At 45.6% G+C, this 19,848-nt stretch overlaps 1 protein-coding gene across 8 annotated transcripts in view; it reads right to left on the reverse strand.

Moving 5' to 3' along the window:
• Positions 1-19,848, reverse strand: part of LOC135895937 (scoloptoxin SSD14-like) — a 174,290-nt gene that overhangs the window by 36,495 nt on the left and 117,947 nt on the right. The window contains exons 1-2 of one of the 8 annotated variants that reach the window (XM_065424210.2): positions 19,633-19,820; positions 4,152-4,340 (exon numbers count right to left, since the gene is read on the reverse strand). The exons of 2 other annotated variants lie outside the window; for them this stretch is intronic. In XM_065424210.2, the coding sequence (XP_065280282.1) occupies positions 4,152-4,340; positions 19,633-19,781 (338 nt within the window). In that variant the 5' untranslated portion in view covers positions 19,782-19,820. Of the gene's footprint in view, positions 1-3,845; positions 4,040-4,151; positions 4,341-7,011; positions 7,125-19,632; positions 19,821-19,848 lie in introns of those variants that run through there. 5 more of the 8 variants (XM_070533963.1, XM_065424214.2, XM_065424211.2 and 2 more) reach the window with 5 other exon arrangements.

Raw genomic sequence — 19,848 nt, forward strand, 5'->3', positions numbered from 1 at the left:
GATGAAATTAGGAAATTCGCAGGCACAAGTTTGAATCATTTTGCGCAGGACCGGGATAAGTGAAGACTGCAGGGGGAGGCCTTCGTCGCGGCCGTGGACAAAAAATAGGCTGATGAGGATTATTTTTTCGATTATGTCTGCAACTGCACTTTGTGTGTGTGTGTGTGTATATATATATATATATATATATATATATATATATATATATATATATATATATATATATATATATATATATATATATATATATATATATATATATATATATATATATATATATATATTCCTGTCAGATTTGTCTCCCAAACCACCGCGGTGGCACGGCTAAACTGGCGTTATCCTCCCGAGCCCAAAGTGGCGGAATCGATTATTTGGCGTCTACTGTAGCTTTCCAGAGGCGACGGTGTGCCAGAACAGCTCGTGTCCCGTGCTTTTGATGCACGCTAAAGTGCCCTAGGTGGTCAAACATAATCTTTAGTACTACCCAACGCTCACTTATAGCCAACGTATTGTTGCAGGATGGTAAACTTATTTAATTATTCAATAAATCGCATTATGCGCGTTGTACGAAATATGCGCGCTCTACGCGCACCAATTAAAATATGAAACAAGCACTGACACCAAGCACAACATAGTGGAAATTACTTGTGCTTAATAAATGAAATAAAGAAGAGAAATGTTAATGGAAATGAAAGTGGATGAAAAAACAACTTGCCGCAGGTGGGGAACGATCCCACAACGGGCCCCTCGGTCAACCCCATTTCTTCTTGTTGAAGTATGATTCCTTACATTTCTCACGATTAATTTTATCAGTGCAATTTTTCCAGCACATGGCGTCTCCCTGCCCACATTTCTATAGCGGCATCGCTCTAGCGAGCGCAGAAAATATCTCAGATAAAACACGTTATTATATCCCTGTATATTGTGCGTTATCTCATATGCGACGAGTCTCTGTCGTTATGACAGGGCCACTTATGTTGATCGTAACGTTGCTTGGGAAGTCACGCGAGGCGTGAACATACAGGAGGAGGAGGCGGCCACAGGGCAGAACATTAGCGTCATAGATCGCAGAGAAATTCAATATCATGGTCACTTGAATACGGAAGCTGGCACAAGAGTCGCCGACTCCACGACGCTTGCAGTCTGCGTCTTCGCAGTGACAACATGTCCATGTGTTAGCAAGAAATCTCACTCTGATCCGACACTATTAAGTGCGCTGCAAACGATATTTTTCCTTATTTTTTAAGAACATTTCATCCAGATCTCGTGGCATGTGTCGCAGGCATCATTATCAGTGCACTTTCTTGGCAGTAGAAAGAGCTGGAAGTACAGTATGCAGATCCAACACACATGTTTAAATCTATGTGAATGTAATACTTCGTGAATCGGTTAAAGAAATGCTGCGAAATCATTCGTCTTCTCTAAGACGTTTTGCAGCATAGCCGTTAGGTGCCCGTTCGGCAAGACGACGATAGGCATCAAAACACCACCATGTGACCCATGTTACCCATGTGACCGCGAATGACACAGTCTGCGGGTATGGGACGTCCGCAAACCCTACAACCATGTGCCACAGTATGGCAACTCTGTTGTTTTTTTTTGCCACCATTGTGAAAGACAGGCAAGGGCACGCTCTAATAGGCGGCTACCTACCACACCGCTTCCTTGTGTGTTTGATGCCGCTTCCGCAGTGCTTCTTCACTGAAATTCGGCATGCCGACCTACAGCTGCGTGCCGCGGTGCCACTGCTTTGTCTTCGGAACATTTCGTGCGCATCGAACATTTCTGCCTGAACATCTAGTCATTCGATAGTTTCGTCTGCATAACAGGACGACAACAACATCCACAGAACTAACTAGTGGCAAACAGCGAGGCAGTTCTCTGTTTTCCGCCAGCCTCCTTAAGTATGTATCCTCTTCAGTGACGCGAAATTGGCTCTGCAGCTACTTAGAATTGTAATGAAAGAAAGCTCCTACAGAATGTTGGCTCTTCAAACTGCCGAGCTGTATACACTAGGGAAAGAGAACGGCCAGCATATTACATGTCGACGGATTCCCAGTTACTGTGGTGCACATGGCAACGAACTGGCAGATGCCGAAGCGAAAGAGGCACTCGAAGAACTTTTTCAAGAGCGTATACCAACTGCCTTCTCTCAGGTATCACCTGAAAAGCGTCATAAAAGCACTGAGACCATCCGTAACATGGCCACAGACGACTCCGGAGATTCGAACCTAACATGAAATTTCGGCCAGCACCAAAACTTCAGCGCAGCTGTGCCAGGCTTCGGCACTGACTTAGACTAGGAGGGAATTTACGTGTGACTAAGTGCGCCTAATGCAACGCACTAAGTCTCCAGACTGTGAGCTGAGCCATATGTACAAGACTGTAGAGCCTGTGCTATCTGACTGCCCTCAGTACGCGGAAGAGCGACAAAAGTTGAGTAATGACCTTGCCCACCTCGAAGGCCCACCGTTGTCAGAGGGCGTTATTTTAGACCTTTGATGTCATGCTAAATCTAGTTCTGAGGCCACCCAGGCCCTATATACCTTTCTAAAAAAGTACACGTCTGAACTCCAGGCTTCGAGTAGACCTAATTGTTCGTTGTATGTTTTGCGTTCTCATTCTGTCCTCATCATTAGCCATCATGTTCCTCTTTCTTTCCATCTTCCCTTTCCCCCAGCGCAAAGTAACTGGCTACAGTATTGTACCTCAAGCCAACCTCTCTGCATTTTTTATCATCAAACTTTTCTCCCTCTCTCTCCTTCTTGAAGCCGATTCCGGCCATAAGATTTAAATGGGAACGTAACATTCAATAGCGAGTTCAACGACCCGAACTTCTCCTGTGACAGCCACACCATGGGCGTGCCGGCCATTCGCCCGTATTTCATACAAATAACAGTCAAATGCAGCCGCTGTTATTCGTGAGTCACATAATATGCCCTCCCACTTCCTCCCCCATATCTGGCATCGACTTACTTTAGACGGCGAGAAATTGACTGAGCCGACGTGCCGAAATCATAAAAGTAAAGCATAAAATGCTTCGCTTTAATAAAGATAAATTGTGCGCTGGAAGTCCTTTTTTTTTTTTTGTTGCAGTGTGGATATTTCGGTACGGTTTGTTGTTTCACCTCCTAATTCCGCAGAGAGCGAAATCAACGATCGGCACATCTGCCCGGGTAGTGCAGATGGTTGCGATGATGCCTGGTTTTGAGCGGCGCAAGGGCGCGGGATGGCCAAGGAGCGCCATGCATATGTACAGGGTGGCCCTGCTAACGTTAGCCAAGCTGTAACAAAAAGTTGTATAATATTATGATACCCACTGCACTAGGCCACCAGCCCTCTTCTGCTACCAGGACAATTTCTGTTCCAATTATCTGGCTAACTGAAGAATAATAATGAGGCATTTCTTTTTGTATTTTTCATTTAAGGGTGTGACTTCCCGTAGTAAAGTTGTTTTGTCCCAATAAGGGTCCGAGCTTCTCTTGCCATAAAACACACAGAAAACTAAAATAAAAACAAAAGGCAATCCAAGCGGTCCGACGCCCACAAGAACTAGCTTCCTCTGCAATGAATCAGCAGATATGTATAAAGCCACACCGCTAAAGTCCGCCCCTTTAACTACCTCCGCCCACTACACTGCAACTCGCATAATGTACACTTTTAAAAGCGAATAATGGTGTTAATCATTCTACAACTCGCACTCTCAGAGCAAAAAATAAAGGGCGTAAGGATGTGCATTATATATCAATTTACACCCCTATTCACTTTTTAAGACTGCACATTATTTCACGGTGTATGCAGCATGTGACTGTGCAGCGCTTTCCCCAACACTGACTCTGGCTTACCCAATTCATCGTGACTTCTTCAATTCATCGCGTCACGGAATATTAATTGATCGCCCCACAACCTGGGCGCTTGAATGGCAAGTCGTCGCATCCAGCACGATTCCGAACGGCCCTCGGCAGACGCACGCATGCTTCTGCCGCCGGTCTCGGCGAGAATGGGCTAAAGGGCCGCCACAACGTCGAGCCAAAGCTGTCGCGATTTCCTAAACACCGCAGCCGCCAAATGTGTTAGAAAGCACCGGCATAGCGGTTAGCAACGAGCGAAAAAAAGGAGTTAGAGATGGAAAGACCGGGTTCTGTACTCACTACAACGTGGCCGCCGCTAACGCGACCAGTGCCGCCGACGCGGAGAGGCCTCGCCGTTCTTTTCCGAGCGCAGTCCAACCGCTCAGCGACGCTAGAGGGCCTCGCGTCTGACGCGTCCCGGCAGCGTCACGTGGCCTACGCGGCGGCTTCGAGCCTCGGCTGCAGCCGGTGCCGCAGTCGCAGCTGGTGCTACTTTGAAACGGGCAGAAATAAAGAGAAACAAGGGGCGGAAAAAAGAGGGACAGGCCGCCGTCTCAAAAGGACGCTGACGCTAACTGCGACAGCGAGCACGTGTACCTATTTGTCGAGCCTTTCGTTGCTTCTATATACTACAGTCTTTAACTATGTTTCATGTACATTATACACGTGTACAGCTGCGAACAAAGCGATATCACTGTTGTGTCGGCGATAGCGCGCCTGATAAGCAGACTGCTGTTAGTGCGCATGTGCGCACAAGTACTTATAATGTCTTGCTATGTGCGTGAACCGTTGATTCTAGATGTAATCAGGAGCCCGTAAGCTGCGGGCAATAAACACCGTTTTCCTGTTGATCCCTTGCCTGGTCACCCACTGACATGAGATACAACAATCACAGTGCCTTCGTTCTGTGGAAAATTCATGTCCTACATTTTATGGTTTTGAGGTGCCCTTTTATTTTTTTCGTCCAGCTGGGTGCAGAATTTAGCTGCCAGAGGACTATAATAAATAATTTATTCGGTTTATGGATCGTTGCATACTGGAAAAAAATGCGACAAGAATTTCCTATTAATGCGCAAGCACTCTTTGGCTCGTTTGCTATTTCGCTTGCTTGCTTTTCGCTTAATGAAGGGAAAATGAGGCATCCACCCAAACGTAGCATTTGCTACAAAGGAAACCCATACGGGTTTATCGAAAGAAATGCCTCGCAGTTGAAGAAAAATTAATTATGGTCCGCGACTCGAACCCGGGATCATCGCCTTTCCGGGGCAGCCGCTCTACTATACGAGCTAACCAGGCGGCATGCCAGATGGCAGGGGGAAGTCGAACTTATCGACAACTCGAATCAAAGGCAACAGTTCGGCGCAATAGTTCTGCGGAAAGCCGCAAGGTGGGGGGAAGTAATTAATGGAGGGAAAATGACACATCCACCCAAAGGTAGCAGTTGCTTTTCGCTTATGTATCTCTACCCATCGCTTTTCCGGTACCAAAGAAATGAAATGCGTGTACTGAAAGGTGTGTTGATGAGTTGCCAGGAAGGTTGCATGGCCCCTTTGAAGTGATCGTGTCAACTGAGCCAGAATTCCGTCACTACCGCTTTCACCACAGCTGCTTTTTGCTTTATTTTATTCGATTTTCTCTTGTTCCCTTTCTGTTACGACCTTGTCGCGGCGACGAAGAGGTCACCATTTTTCTTTAGCGCCACCAATCGTGTATTATTATTATTATTATTATTATTATTATTATTATTATTATTATTATTATTATTATTATTATTATTATTATTATTATTATTATTATTATTATTGCATGAACCAATCAGTTATTCTTATTGTTATACTCGCCAGCCGCACAGCAGGTTTTTCTGCACACACACTTCTAATGCGGAAAAGTAAGCTTTCGAGGTGGTCTGACGAGAACTGTTTCCTCTCATCAATTTTATCCGGTTCTTTTGTTTCAATTGTTCCTTGTCCCTTATAAAGCTACCAATCATGTAAATTTACACAATTATAACGGTTAAACGTCAACTTCGCAAATTGCACTTTTTTGTGCCGATACAAGGCACTACACTTTTCGCGTGACAAAGTTTGCTGGGGTATTCGTCAAAAAGAAATATGCTTGCGCATTAACAACGGTTGGTGTTACCACCACTAACAATTAATTGGTGTTTTCATAGCCTCAATTACCACTTATTTCAGTTCATGATGCTCCCCGTTGGATGTGTTCCCTAGTTCATGTGCTAGGGAGTTGCGCATGTGTGACTGTGCGTGCTTTCTTTTCTCCCTATCTCTCTCTCTCTCTCTCTCTCTCTCTCTCTCTCTCTCTCTCTCTCTCTCTGTCTCTATCTATCTATCTATCTATCTATCTATCTATCTATCTATCTATCTTGCTTTCATGCCCCCTCCTCCATTACACCTGGAGTAGCATGTCAAGTATGTTGCTGGGCAAACCTCTCCAGTTAATGAGGAACGCTAACATTGTATCTTTACTATTTTCTCACTTTCGTTGCTTCTGTCAACCTTTTAACAGACACACGCGTGTGTGTGTGTGCAGGGAGGGGGTGGTGCGACAGTACGTCTATCCAATACGACTGACAGAGAATCTGTCCTGTCACGTCAAACCGCTGATACGGTTAAAATACGTTCCTTGTCTGTTTGCCTGAAGTTCAAGGCGTTACTGACAACAATCATGTTTTTCAGGCTTGAGCAAAGGTTCTATATCTCGAATGTTATGCCGAATAATCTAGTACGAAGTACGTTTCCTTACCGCATAACATTCTCTGCTGCATAATGTTCCGCATAAACCTACCGCATAACGTTCTCTTTTCACAGCTGATCTCTCCGTGCTGACACACCTATCGCGCGTGGCAAATATAACAGCCCAGCAAAATGACCGATGCCGTGGTGCGCGCCAGTAGCCGAATAATTGATCGCCAAACAACTCTTATCGTAGGGCTTGGACATGGATTACGATGATACTCTTCACGAAATACTTGTACGTTAAAATATCTAGACATTTCTCTCTGAATTTGCTTTCTAATGACGTTTTCTGTCTTTCCTAATAAAGCTCGCACACGAACACACACCAAAAAATATTTAGTAGGTTTATGCAAGCATGTAGCCTGCATAAATCGAGAACCCCCAAAACACGCTAGGGTCCTTACCGAAATCGTCGATCGTCAACGTTTTCACAAAGATGGTTAGCAATTTCGAAAACGCTTGACACCGGCTCCAGCCGCATCACGCTCACAAAATTGTACATGATAGTCTACTGCATCTGAAAGGAATGCATATTCAAAGCAACAAAAAGTATACGCAAGGACAACAGCTTTTATAGAATAACGTTTGTATAGAAACACTTTAATGCTTGATTGCTAATCTAGTTGTATGGTTATTACGTACGAGAAGTAAGATTCCACCCCACATTCTTTAGGGACGTCACCAGCGCATGCACAATGCTTACTCAGTTCCTGTAAACCTGCATCTGGATAGCCCTAAAAAGTTTATATAAAGATATGTTGTGTTTCTATTGACGTTGTGTAGCCTTCAAGAAACTTCCTATATTGTATGTTCAAGTGTGTGGTATGTTTATATTCAATTCAATATTATGCGTAATTTTTTTCTGATGCGTCTTCTCCTTTACCTGTGGTGATCACATTAAAAATTGAGAGCACTCAGCTTCTGCTCAAACCGCAATGATGAGCCCTAAACAACGAACTCCGGTAAATTCGGACAAGAGAGGAGAAAGAACAGGTTTTCCTTCGAAGTGCCTTTAACAGCTGACGTTGCAATATGTACGCATCGTACGTGAATTCCTTCGAGCATTATTGCGAGCCACTATAAGAAGTCTGGAAGGTGACTACGTAAAGTTCTTCCTTACGCAGGACACTGCAAAGCATTTGTAGTTCATGCAACACATGTCATAATATTGCAAGCTACACTCATTCGCACCCTTGTCAAAAGCGTATCAAACGCGAAGAAACGGATATGTGATGGGCGGGTGCGAATGCAATCAGCGTTGGAGACGGATCATGGCCATTCTATCAAAACACACTTGTGTTTACCCAATCAAAACACACCTGTCTTTGGGTCAAGCGGACATGGCACAACAGCATCTACCTACGATATGAGCTGGGGTGCTATTTGGAACAGTCTTAAATTCCATCACATTGTCAACTTCTGTAATGACGACATTTTAAGCCAATCAGAGACGCCGTAGCACCCCAGTAACAGTCGCCTGAGCCAATGAGAGCTGACGAGATGGCCAGTTTGACAAACTGGCGGAATTTTGTAGATGTTCACAACAGCACCCCCGGTCAGCGCAGTGGCGGGCCGTTGCGGTCCTCTTAAACTTCCAATTTGATCCGGTTTGAGGCACGTACTTGCATTTAGTTATAGTGCAGTCCACTGTAAACTATGATGCAAGTCACTTGTCTTTATTAGTTTGAAAGAAACCGTAGAAAAGATTTCGCCCAAGGAATTGCACCCCAGATTGGTACAAATAAATAAATCAGTCGTGGTATGCTATCACCGTTTCCATCATACTATCATCGTCGCCCTGCTGCTGTCGTTGACGCACACGAGCGTCACACGAATTGCTCGACTTGCACAAATATTTTCGTCCATCTGGTAACGCTTTGCCGCACTGCTGAGCAGCCAACTACTTCCAGAATGCTTCGCATAACATTGATTCCCACTGTATCTGGAATCTGCATAACTCTTTTCTTATTGAGGTAATAACCACCATTTAAACATGTAAGCGCTTATATGTCAACTTCCACGCGTTTTCTCGATGTTAACACGTGATTTCGTTACCACAACCTACACTCGGTAGCGCCGCTCTCACGGCCGCACGACATATAGCTTGGATGCATGAGAGAGAGAGCAAGAAAAGGCAGGGAGGTTAAGAAGAGGGACGTGTGGTTTGCTACCCTGCACGAAAGAAAGGAGGAGGCTGAATCGGAATAAAGTAGAAGAGGGAAAAAGGAAAGTATTCATGAGCAAATTATAGACACACGAGGGTGTCTGTAAGCGTTTTCTCAGGCCGATTGATTTTAGGAAGGTCGTTTTAGCGGGGATGTAGCCTTCACAAATGTGCACTTCTTCCTCACCGGAATGGCTGGGTCCTCCCTATGCTACCACTGCAACTGTGAAGAAACAATCCGGCACTTCTTTGCAACTGCACTCACTTCCTTGTCCAATTCAGCCGCTTGGTGCTCAGCCAACTGGTTTCCAATTTATGTTTGTTTATAGACGGCCTCGAAATTACTGTTTTATCAGACACAGGCGCAGACCATTCCGTTATGAGTAAAGTACTTGCCAGAAGAGTGAAAAAAGCGCTGATTCCTTGGAGAGGACCGCAAATTCGAAAAACCGGATGACACTTTATCAACCCAGTGGGCAGGAGCACTTCTGGAATCGGAATACGCGGCTTTACATACCTCGCCAGTTTCATTGTCCTGTCAGTATGCTCAAGGAATTTAATTGTTGGAGTGGACTTTTTACAGGCGAGCGGTGCAGTAATCAACTTGCAGGAATCCTGTGTGTCGTTCTCAACGAAGCACGCCATCGCGACGTTCGAGTGTGAAGAACAATTTCATGCGCTTCAGATTATAGACGACGACGTCACGATACCCCCAAGATCCAGCATAGCTGTCGCCGTAAGAAGCACCGTATTCCGCGACTATGAAGGAATAGCAGACAGTAACACTGGGCTCTTACTCGAAAAAGGGATCTGTATGGCAAGGGGCCTTGTTAGGCTGCGTGAAGGGTGTTCAAATGTCTTCCTGACTAATTTTGTAAATGAACTCCAGCATGCTGCGAAGGGAAACGTCATTGCCCGCCTTAAAGATTATGAAAAGATTACGGATTTGAGCCCTTCCGATGCTGCACTACTGGCTTCTGACAACACAGACTCCATACTCACATCCGTCAAAATGGAAGCAGCACTATCACCGAGTAAGAAGCAGCAAATAGAGAACCTTGTACGAGAATTCGCCTCGTGTTTCTCAACGACATCGATAGTCCAGAGAACATCCATCGCCAAACACCGTATCATTGTCGACGAAGCTGTGAGGTCTATTTTGCAGCATCCCTACCGAGTGTCACCGAAGGAGAGAGAGATCATCAGCAAACAATCCGAAAAAATGCTTAGAGACAACGTAATTAAACCATCGACCAGCCCGTGGGCTTTACCAGCACCACCTCACCTGTAGTGCTGGTAAAGGAAAAGGATCAGACCATGCGCTTCTGCGTTGATTATCGAAAGCTAGACGTCGTCACAAAGCGGGATGTCTATCCACTTCCGAAGGTCGACGACACCCTCGATAGACTACTGGATGCGAAATTCTTTTCCTCTCTCGACCTCAAAAGCGGATACTGGAAAATAGAAGTGGACGAACGAGATGGATGGTAAGAAGACAGCATTCGTCACACCAGACGGACTATACGAATTCAAGGTACTCCGTTCGGCCTCTGTTCCGCACCTGCTACCTTTCAGCGGATGATGGACACTGTGCTCTCCGGGTTAAAGTGGCAATCCTGTCTGGTTTATCTCGATGACGTCGTGATTTTTTTCTACCACCTTTGTTCAGCATGTGGAACGACTAAGGACTGTGCTCAAAGCTATTAGTTCAGCAGGGCTGACGATAAAGCCACAAAAATGTCACATCGGATTCCAGGAGTTCCTTTGCCTCGGCCATGTGATTAGCTTTGAAGGCATCCGTCCTGACCCTGAGAAGACCGCAGCAGTAGAAAAGTTTCCTCTACCAACCGATAAAAAGGCCGTAAGGCGATTCGTAAGACTTCGTGCCTATACAGGCGTTCCGTCAAATAGTTTTCGAAGATTTCCGAGCCATTAACGCAATTAACGAAAGAAGATATGCCTTTCGTCTGGCTAAGTGAACTTGAAGATGCATTCAATGAGCTAAGACGGCGACTTCAAAACCACTCGATCCTTGCACACTTTGATGAGGAAGCGGGAACAGATATCCATACAGACGCCAGCAATTTAGGACTCGGTGCCGTCCTCGTTCAATGGCAAAACGGAGAGGAAAGAGTGATTGCATACGCTAGCCTCACTCTTTCGAGGACTGGAACCAACTATTCTGCCACAGAAAAAGAATGTCTCACAGTTTCATGGGCGATAGGAAAATTTCGACCTTACTTATACGGTAGACCGTTCCGAGCAATCAGCGATCATCACTGATTGTGCTGACTTGCAAACCTGAAAGATCCTCTGGATGACTTTCTAGATGGAGCCTGAAGCTGCAGGAATACGACATAACGGTCGTGTACAAGTCAGATCGCAAGAACAGTGACACTAATTGTTTACCACGTGCGCTGGTCGAATCTGCTCCTGTGAAAGACGGACACGACTTTCCGTTTCTTGGAGCCGTGACCGCATCTGAGATGGCCAATCACCAACAGTCTGACGTCGAGTTGCTCCTACTCATCAGGGACCTCGAGGGACACCCCGTCCATGTTCAGCGAGTTTTCTGCCGGGGATTGTCATCGTATGTGGTGAGAAATCGCGTCCTGTACAAAAGAAATCTTGAGCACAGCACAGAGAAATTGCTACTCGTCGTTCCTTCAGCTTTGCGATCCGAAACCTTGGAAGCCTGTCACGATAATCCATCAGCAGGACACCTCGGAGTGAGCAGAATGTTCATCCGAATTCATGCTAAGTACTACTGGCCAAATCTATTGAAGTCTGTACAGCATTATGTACGAACATGTCGGGATTGCCAAAGACGCAAAACGCCTCCATTTAAAGCCCGCAGGCCTCCTTCAACCAATAGAACCCCCAGGAGCACCGTTCGAACAAGTAGGAATGGACTTTCTCGGTCCCTTTCCGACATCATTACCAGGGAAACGAAGGATTGTAGTAGCGACGGATTACCTAACCCGATATGCCGAGACATCCTCTCTTATCAGTGCAAACGGCCGTTGAAGTGGCTGAATTCTTTGTCACCAAGGTAGTATTACGACAACGGTGCCCCTGCAATTATTATCACGGAGGAACTTCGTTCACAGCCGATTTGACGCAATCCATTATGAAACTGACTCATGCCAGCCACAGGAAAACAACTGCCTATCACCCTCAACCAAATGGACTAATCGAGCGATTGAACAGGACGCTGACCGATATGTTGTCAATTTACGTAGACTTAGAGCACCGTACATGCGACAAGATACTACCCTGTGCAACATTCGCCTAAAATACCGCATTGCAACAGACCACTCAAGTTAACGCCATTCCAGCTTGTTTTTGGTCGAACCGTTACCACAACCTTAGATGCAATGCTGCCTGTAAGCGACAGTGCAGAACAGAACCCTGACATCAGCGACTTTATACAGAGAGCCAAAGAAGCACGTCAGCTGGCGGGACATCGCATTCAACAACGGCAGCGCATCGACGCGTACCGATGCAACTTGCGGTGATGAGAAGTCGAGTATGCACCAGGCGACAGAGTATGGGTGTGGACTCCCGTGCGGACGCGCGGCCAGTCCGAAAAGCTTTTGCGCCGTTAGTTCGGTCCTTACCGAGTGCTTCGCCGCATCAGTGTCTTGAACTACGAAGTTACGCCAGAAGGGCAAGTGAGCTCATCACGATGCCGGCGTCGCACAGAAACTGTACATGTGGTCAGACTGAAGCCATATTATGACAGGCAGTGAATATTCTACCAAACATCTATTCTGTGCCATATACCACTTTAGTATGGACAACAGCTTGCGAACAATTTCGTCACGTTACGCATCAGGATGATGCGTTTTGGAGGGGAGATAATGATACAAGGCAGAAACGTCTTTAAAACAACGCGCGCAGGTTCGTGTGCCCCCCAAGAGGACAACGACGTATTGTAGAAAAAGACGACGAAATAATGGCACGTATTGTCACCGCACGCACTCGCATCGTAGGTGGCCGTTGTCGGCGTGTACAAGAAGAAGAAGAGGTGAAGCGACGCTCGAGAGAGAAGAAGAGGAAGGCATTCATGATCTCCTGTTTATAGCGCGGCAGTCTTATTTTATTTACTCCCAGGGCGCAAGTTAGCGCACAATAAATAGTTGTGTCTGAACTCCCTTAACTGTTCGTTACAATATTATAGTTAGCTGAAAAGTGTCAATGAGGAAATTCGAGAGCAACACGAAAAGTGGCCGCGCGACTGGCTGCTCCAGGCATTTAGCGTCTATTCGCGGGCTTGTTTCATGCTTGTAAAATACCTTTATGAAGCCCGTGTTAAGCAACAAAAAGCTCTATCGGAAGTTTTTCATGTTGCTCTACATTTTTTTCATTGACACTTCACCTAATTATGATAGAATTTGGTTTTTAATTAATGCTAATTAGGTGATTAGGCTGACTGCAAAGAATAATCTTAGTATCTCCAAGCAACGGCAACAACATTACTTTAATTTTGTCCTACTACGTGGCATTCACATTTTTTTAACGTCTGTATCAAGTTACGTGTGACACCCGGTGTATCGATATAGACGCTCTTCTAAGCTTTCCCATCCCCTCTCTACCTCTACCATGTGGCTGGTTTCTCAAACTTCACAAACATGCACTTTTTTTTCTACTTTGACACTCCTAATGCTAACACATTAACAGCTAGCCGAGGCGCAATGTGATAGTCATACGCATGCGAGGCACCCAAGACCAGAAAGCTTGTAGAACCTACAGGACATAAATAAGGAGCAATGCTGTGCTGCTTGTGCAGAGAAAAGTGGAGTGAACTGTAGGTTTAGCAAGGCAGAGAGCAGAGGTAAGAGAACGTACGTTAGAGCACGGCTAGAGAATTAGGACGTGCGCGGCGTTGTGCATAGAAAGGCAAACATCGTCTGAACGACTTCGCTTCTTGGCTCAAGAACGACCAATTCAACAGCGCTGCTCGTTGGCGTCGGCTTAAACAACTGTTTTCGAAAACGGTTCTTAATTGGTGATATCAATTTCATCTGTAACTGCACTTGTTCAACTCACATCTCCTACCTGTGCAAACACAATACACCTTCTTGAAGGCGCCTCTCACGGAATACGTTAGCACGCTTGTATATTGCTCTACAAGCAAAACAAGTTTAGATAATAACACGCTATGTACTACCACAGCATCACAACGCTTGCGCGCATACACATCATTTGCAGCGAAGCACAGAGATACGCGGTCTCCTTTCTTTATCTTTGGTGTACGCCTCATGGAAGTGCAGGTATTTTCGCTAGCGATTAAACAACCAAAAATATCTGACGTCTTTTTTTCTCTTATCAGAGAAGGAAAGAGAAAGTAATTACTTGGGAAGGTGCAGGCTGGCATGTGAGTATATTTTCCAGCCTGCTATTCTGTGCTTGTGCCGAGAGAAATGGAGAGCGAGAAGGTTATGACGGCTGAGGTTGCTAAACAGAAACGCCGCTAAATTGGCAGTGTATAAGTTAACGCGCTGAGTCGTGCATGCTACCTAAAAGGTTACAGAAAATACTACCTCTTCTTCTTCACAATCTCTCTCTCTCTCTCTCTTGAAGTAAACCGCAATAACTGTACTGAGTTCTTATTACGCAACACCCAATCTCGCTTGTAGCATCCCTGCCTTCATGTGAGGAATAAACAAGAGCAAAAATATTTGTAGCGAAAGAAAGTGTTCCAGGCGTCGTAGTAAGTGAAAAAATAATAGTTCTGACATAATACTAGCAGCAAAAAAAACTTTGCCCAACGTGGGGCTCGAACACACGACCCTAGTTACACGGGTAGCTTAACCGCGGTTAACTCGCTCAACCGTGGTTAACTTTTTTTTAAACACTTTTATTCAGAAAAGGCATGTACATACATAAAACCCACTTTGGTCTGCTTGACCAGTGTGGTTAATTAAAAATTTTTCATTCGTACCAACTCATCAAGTACCCAAATCCATGCTGGTGGCTCGGTTAAAGTACTATATACCTCGCGCATGTAGGTTATGCTCTCTATAAAGTTTTCTCTGGCTGACTTCGCTTTGGGGTCAGCGTGCCTGACTCCCATTCTTGTGATCCAAAGGCTATGTAGCCCCAGTATCATGATCATGTCATAGGGGAAGCTGTTTTCATTCTGTACTGAGAGATATCGAATTCCGTGTGGTGTTATCGGTATCTCTTTCTTCGGGGTTCGTTGCAAAACATCCCAAAAAAAGACAGGATCCAAACAATCAATGAACGTGTGTTCGATTGTTTCTGTTTTCTTGCACAAAAGGAAGTTTGTTGTCCACGGTACAAATATTCCCTTTTCATCGAGCCATGTTTTTACAGGGAGTGTGTTTGCATGTAATTTGAAAAAGAATGTTTTAACAGCTCCTCTAACATTCATTTTTTGAACTCTTTTTAATACATCTTGCCCTGGGCCTGCAATGTTTGGCGATCTATATAATGGTACTGGCATCATTACATCGATTAAATCTTTATATAGTTTCTTTCTAGGTACAAGGCTCAGGTACTCAAATGAGAAGCGTGTTTTAAGTATCCTAAACGACGTGACTAATTCCCTGAAGTAACCTTTTACACCACAGTCGATTGCACCCGCACTAGACACAACAAATTCGGGCAGTAAATTCTTAAGGCGCATTTGCATCATCGCTCTCAAAAACGGGTCTCTCGTGTCCCGCAGGAACATAAAACGCGACACAATTTGTCGGATGAACAGATGAGAAAGGCCGAGGCCTCCGTCTTTCACTGGGTGAAACAGATTAGTGCGGCTGATTCTCTCCCAATTGGAGCCCCAAATAAAAACCGCAAATATTCGATGCAGTTTCTGCACGTTGATGCGTGACATTGACAAAAACTGCAACACATACCACACTTTGGCAATAAAAAAAACATTGCACGCACTGTCCCTAGCAAACATCGATAATTCGCGGCCTTGCCACCCTCCAACTTTTTCCTTCACCTTTGGCGTTAGGTCATCCCAGTAATCTGCAGTTTGCTTATATTGCTCGAGAGGCACGCCTAAATACGTAGGACTTCTTGCCCACGTGATGGTCGCAAATCTTTCTGGTTTAAAGTCCCATATTCCGTGCCAGAAACCGACACCTTTTTCCCAGTTTATCGCAGAACCTGTCTGTTTGCAAAAATCTTTGGTGACGCGTATTGCTTCTTCTATGCTATTGCGGTCAGTGCAACAGATTCCTACATCATCAGCGTAGGCAAGGATTTTCACATGATGCGTCTGAAGCCTGAAACCATGTACTTTTTCATTAATAATAAGACTGAGACAGAAGGGTTCAAGATAAAGAGCGAAAAGCAGCGATGACAACGCACAGCCTTGTTTTATAGATGACCGGACGTCAATACTCTGGGTGAGGTTCTTGTTAACTATGATGCGTACAGTACAATAATTATAAGCCATGTTTAAACCTTCTAATAACACTTTGCCAATATTGACATGTTCAAGCACAGAGAAAAGAACATCGTATGCGACACGGTCGAAAGCCTTGGCGAGATCGAGTTGTAACATAGCAACTCGTCCCGAGATGGCATCACAACATTCTAGAACGCTGCGGGCTACATGCACGTTTGTACACATCGAGCGTCCTTTCATTCCACATGTCTGGTGCGGTCCAACGAGAAGCATAATAACGCTTTGCAAACGTTTAGCTAAAATTTTGGTATAGATCTTATAGTCCACATTTGTAAGAGTTATTGGGCGATAGGCCCCTACTGATAACAGTCTAGTTCGATCATCTGTCTTCGGTATCAAAACAACATGGGCAGCGCGGAAGGAAGGCGGTAATCGTTTTTCCTCATAGGCGTTGCTAACAACGTTATGCAAAATTGGGCTGATTTCTTCAATGAATATTTTGTAAAAGGCTACTCCTATTCCGTCCGGCCCAGTTGTTTTTCCTGGAGTTAATTCTTTTATTGCACTTTTCACTTCCTCTATGCTTATTGGCTGTTCTAATCGCGTCTTACATTCTTCATCGAGCTTAGGCATTAGATTAATAACCTCGGTTCTCAGCCCAATTTTATCGCCTTCTTTATTCGCAAATAATTCGCTGTAATGTTCGACAAATGCCTGCTCAATTTTACTCCTATCTGATGTCTGTTCGTTACGGTAGATGATCTGTCGTATTTCGTTTTCAGCCGCGTATTTTCTTTCGTCACACATCGCTCGCTTGTTGGGCGTTTCACCCAACCATATCTTTTCGGCTCGCGCCCTTATCACTGCTGCTCTGTACTTTTCGGTTGCAATTACTTCCAGTTTGCTTTTCACTTCCCGAATTGCTTTTATATACATGCCGGGATTGCCGCTTTCCATACATATAAGAAAATCGAGTTGGCAGTGGAGTTCTTTTTCATTACACTTTTGTTTTTGACTAATAATGGCTCCCCTTTCAATGGCAATAATCTTGACTTCGTTCTTAAAGTTTTCCCACTCAGCTGCCCACCCATGTGGCCCTTTGGATGTCATTTGTTTAAGCCTTTTTGTTACACACTCCACAAATTTTTCATCTTGCAAAAGTTTCCCGTTGCACTTCCATAAAGCCCAATTAAAACGGCTTTTTCTGAGGTTGCTTCCTAGTGTAGTCATGACAAGGCTATGGTCACTGAAAGACACATGTTTCACTTCATAGTGGCCACAATCCTTTGCAAGGTCAACTGTGACAGATTCTATCCAGCCTAGCACAGCTTCCGCGCTGGTAATGGGTATAGATAGGGCTACTTCCTCTTAATAAATAACCGAGGTCTTCTAAATAATATTCGTGGAGCAGTGAAACAAGCACTCGCGAACTTTTATCTCGTACAGGGGTGTTCTTGGCTCGTTCTTCAGCCAAACATACACAATTGAAATCCCCAAGCAGAATTAAGTATTTATCACTTTTTAAAAATTGTTCTAAGTCTTCAAACAAAACAGCACGCTCATGATCGATGTTTGGCGCATATATACAGATAACACGCCATTGCCTTGCGCAGTATGAAAAGTCAACAACAAGCAACCGTCCCGCCTCAGACGCAACTACTTTTTCACCTTCAATGCCCACGTTGTTCCTTATATAAACTGCAGAACCACCAGAGGTGCCTATCGCATGGCTAACACGAACATTGAAGTGCCTTCGAAAAGTTCCCACCATTCGATCCATCTGCTCCTCACTTTCTATCTTTGTTTCTTGCACGGCTACTATGTACAAGTTATTTTCCAGAAAAAGTCGATTAAGTTGATTTTGCCGTTTCTTAGTCGCCAATCCCCGTACATTCAAAGTGGCAACACGTAAGGGAAGAGGAAGTTTTTCGTCCTTAATTTGTGAAGAGCACTCGGATCGGGCAGTGTTTACCCCAGAAGTGCAGGATGCAGTGGAGTCTTCACTCAGTTGTGGCAGTAGTGGGTCAGGATGAACTCGCTGCCCGTCGCCTGCTTCCTCAACCGAAGTTCCGTAGCTGGACGGGACAGCATCGTCTAGGCGGCGTCGCTTATTCGGTGCCATCTTGCTCACTCACCAAGGGGAAGCGGATCCCCGCCTTTATTTCGGCGGTTTATCCACCGGGCGTCTATCAGGAGGAATGTTCGGTTTCGGCTTTAACGACGTTCGTCTCGTGAACGCCGTTTTCAGAGGCGGCCCCCCGCCACCTGCACCACCCAGATAGTCCGGTTCGCCGACACTGTCGCTCTGCATGTGCTTTGCCGACGCCTCTACAACACCTTCCATTGTTTGACACTGCACTGTCGGTGTTTCAGTTGGCGAGGTCACCATAGCTTCACTAGAAGCTTTCCCTTGCTGACATTTTCCATTCATTTTGTTGTGCGCATCGTCACTGTTTGCACCGGCCAGATTTTTTTCACACGTTATTGTTTCAATAGCTGGCTCAAGTTGTTGTACCGCTGCCGGAGGCGTTTCCACAGGTTCTTGTTCCTTCGTCACCGTGGCAGCTGCTTCTTCAGCTTCAGCCTCGTCCATGATATTATCCAATGTGTCAGCGTCCTTTCTGTGGCCCGTTATATTTGCGTACGTGGGCACGCACTCGCTTTCGTCATGGCCGAAGCGTCGGCACCGTGAGCATCGCGGGATCCGGCAGTCACGGCGGATGTGCCCTTTACCCTGGCAGCGCAAGCAAAGTGGCGCCTTGCCTGGAATAGCTACGAGAGCAGGCTCCCCAGCGACACGTACTTGATATGAAATATCTTCAGTCGTGACCCCGGCCTTCAGCTTGAGGTTCAGCACGCGCGTTGTTGTACCTTTTTCAGAAATGCCAAGGACACGCCAGCGCTCCTTTGTCGTTTCCATAACCTCGCCGTATGGCTCAAAGGCCACGCGTATGTCTTCGTTCGTCACATTAGGGAGGACCCAGTGGATTTTAACTCGGACATCGTGGTTGGTTTTAACTCGGACATCTTGATTCATCTGAAATGCTCCGAAGGCGTCAACCTCAGGCAGCAGTTCCAAACGTCCAAGGGCATCCCGGTAGTCTTCAACTCTGTACGGCCTTGCTCGTAGGTCACCGTGCAAAAAAAAGGGTATTCAAAACAATACCACCTTGTGGCAAATGAGGCAGGAGCACTTGGTAGTCCTGGCTGTCTCCCATGTAGTCCCTGTTTCCGCGGCTAAACTAGGCCGCTAACACCGCCCCGTTGGAGCACATGAAAAACACGTCCGTAGGCTTTCGCGGCCGGAAGTGTAATCCCAACCATGGTTAACGTGAACCATAGTCCGCCAGAGTTATATGGGCTATCCCGATCACGGTTAATGGTCTAATGACGCGTCGCGTGATATCTCGCATACAGGCTTCATTTTGAATAATTTATCTTCCCTGCATGGCGTCTTTCCCAATATTGACTTACCGATAACGTTTGTTCATGTCGTCGAGCTTCAGGTGCATTTGCATCGTCGAGTATGGTCCTTCCCCAGCGGGAGCACTGGCGTTGAGCGTAGCCGTCATCTTTCTGCAGAGGCGCGCGTTTCGACTACTCAGAGCACCGAGCGGCCACATTGTCTTCCCAAATGCGTATCAGTGCGTCAGTGATTGCGTCAGGCCAAATGATACGCTTTTTGGAAGA

The sequence above is a fragment of the Dermacentor albipictus genome, chromosome 2 (assembly GCF_038994185.2).
Source record: "Dermacentor albipictus isolate Rhodes 1998 colony chromosome 2, USDA_Dalb.pri_finalv2, whole genome shotgun sequence".
Lineage (NCBI taxonomy): Eukaryota > Metazoa > Arthropoda > Arachnida > Ixodida > Ixodidae > Dermacentor > Dermacentor albipictus.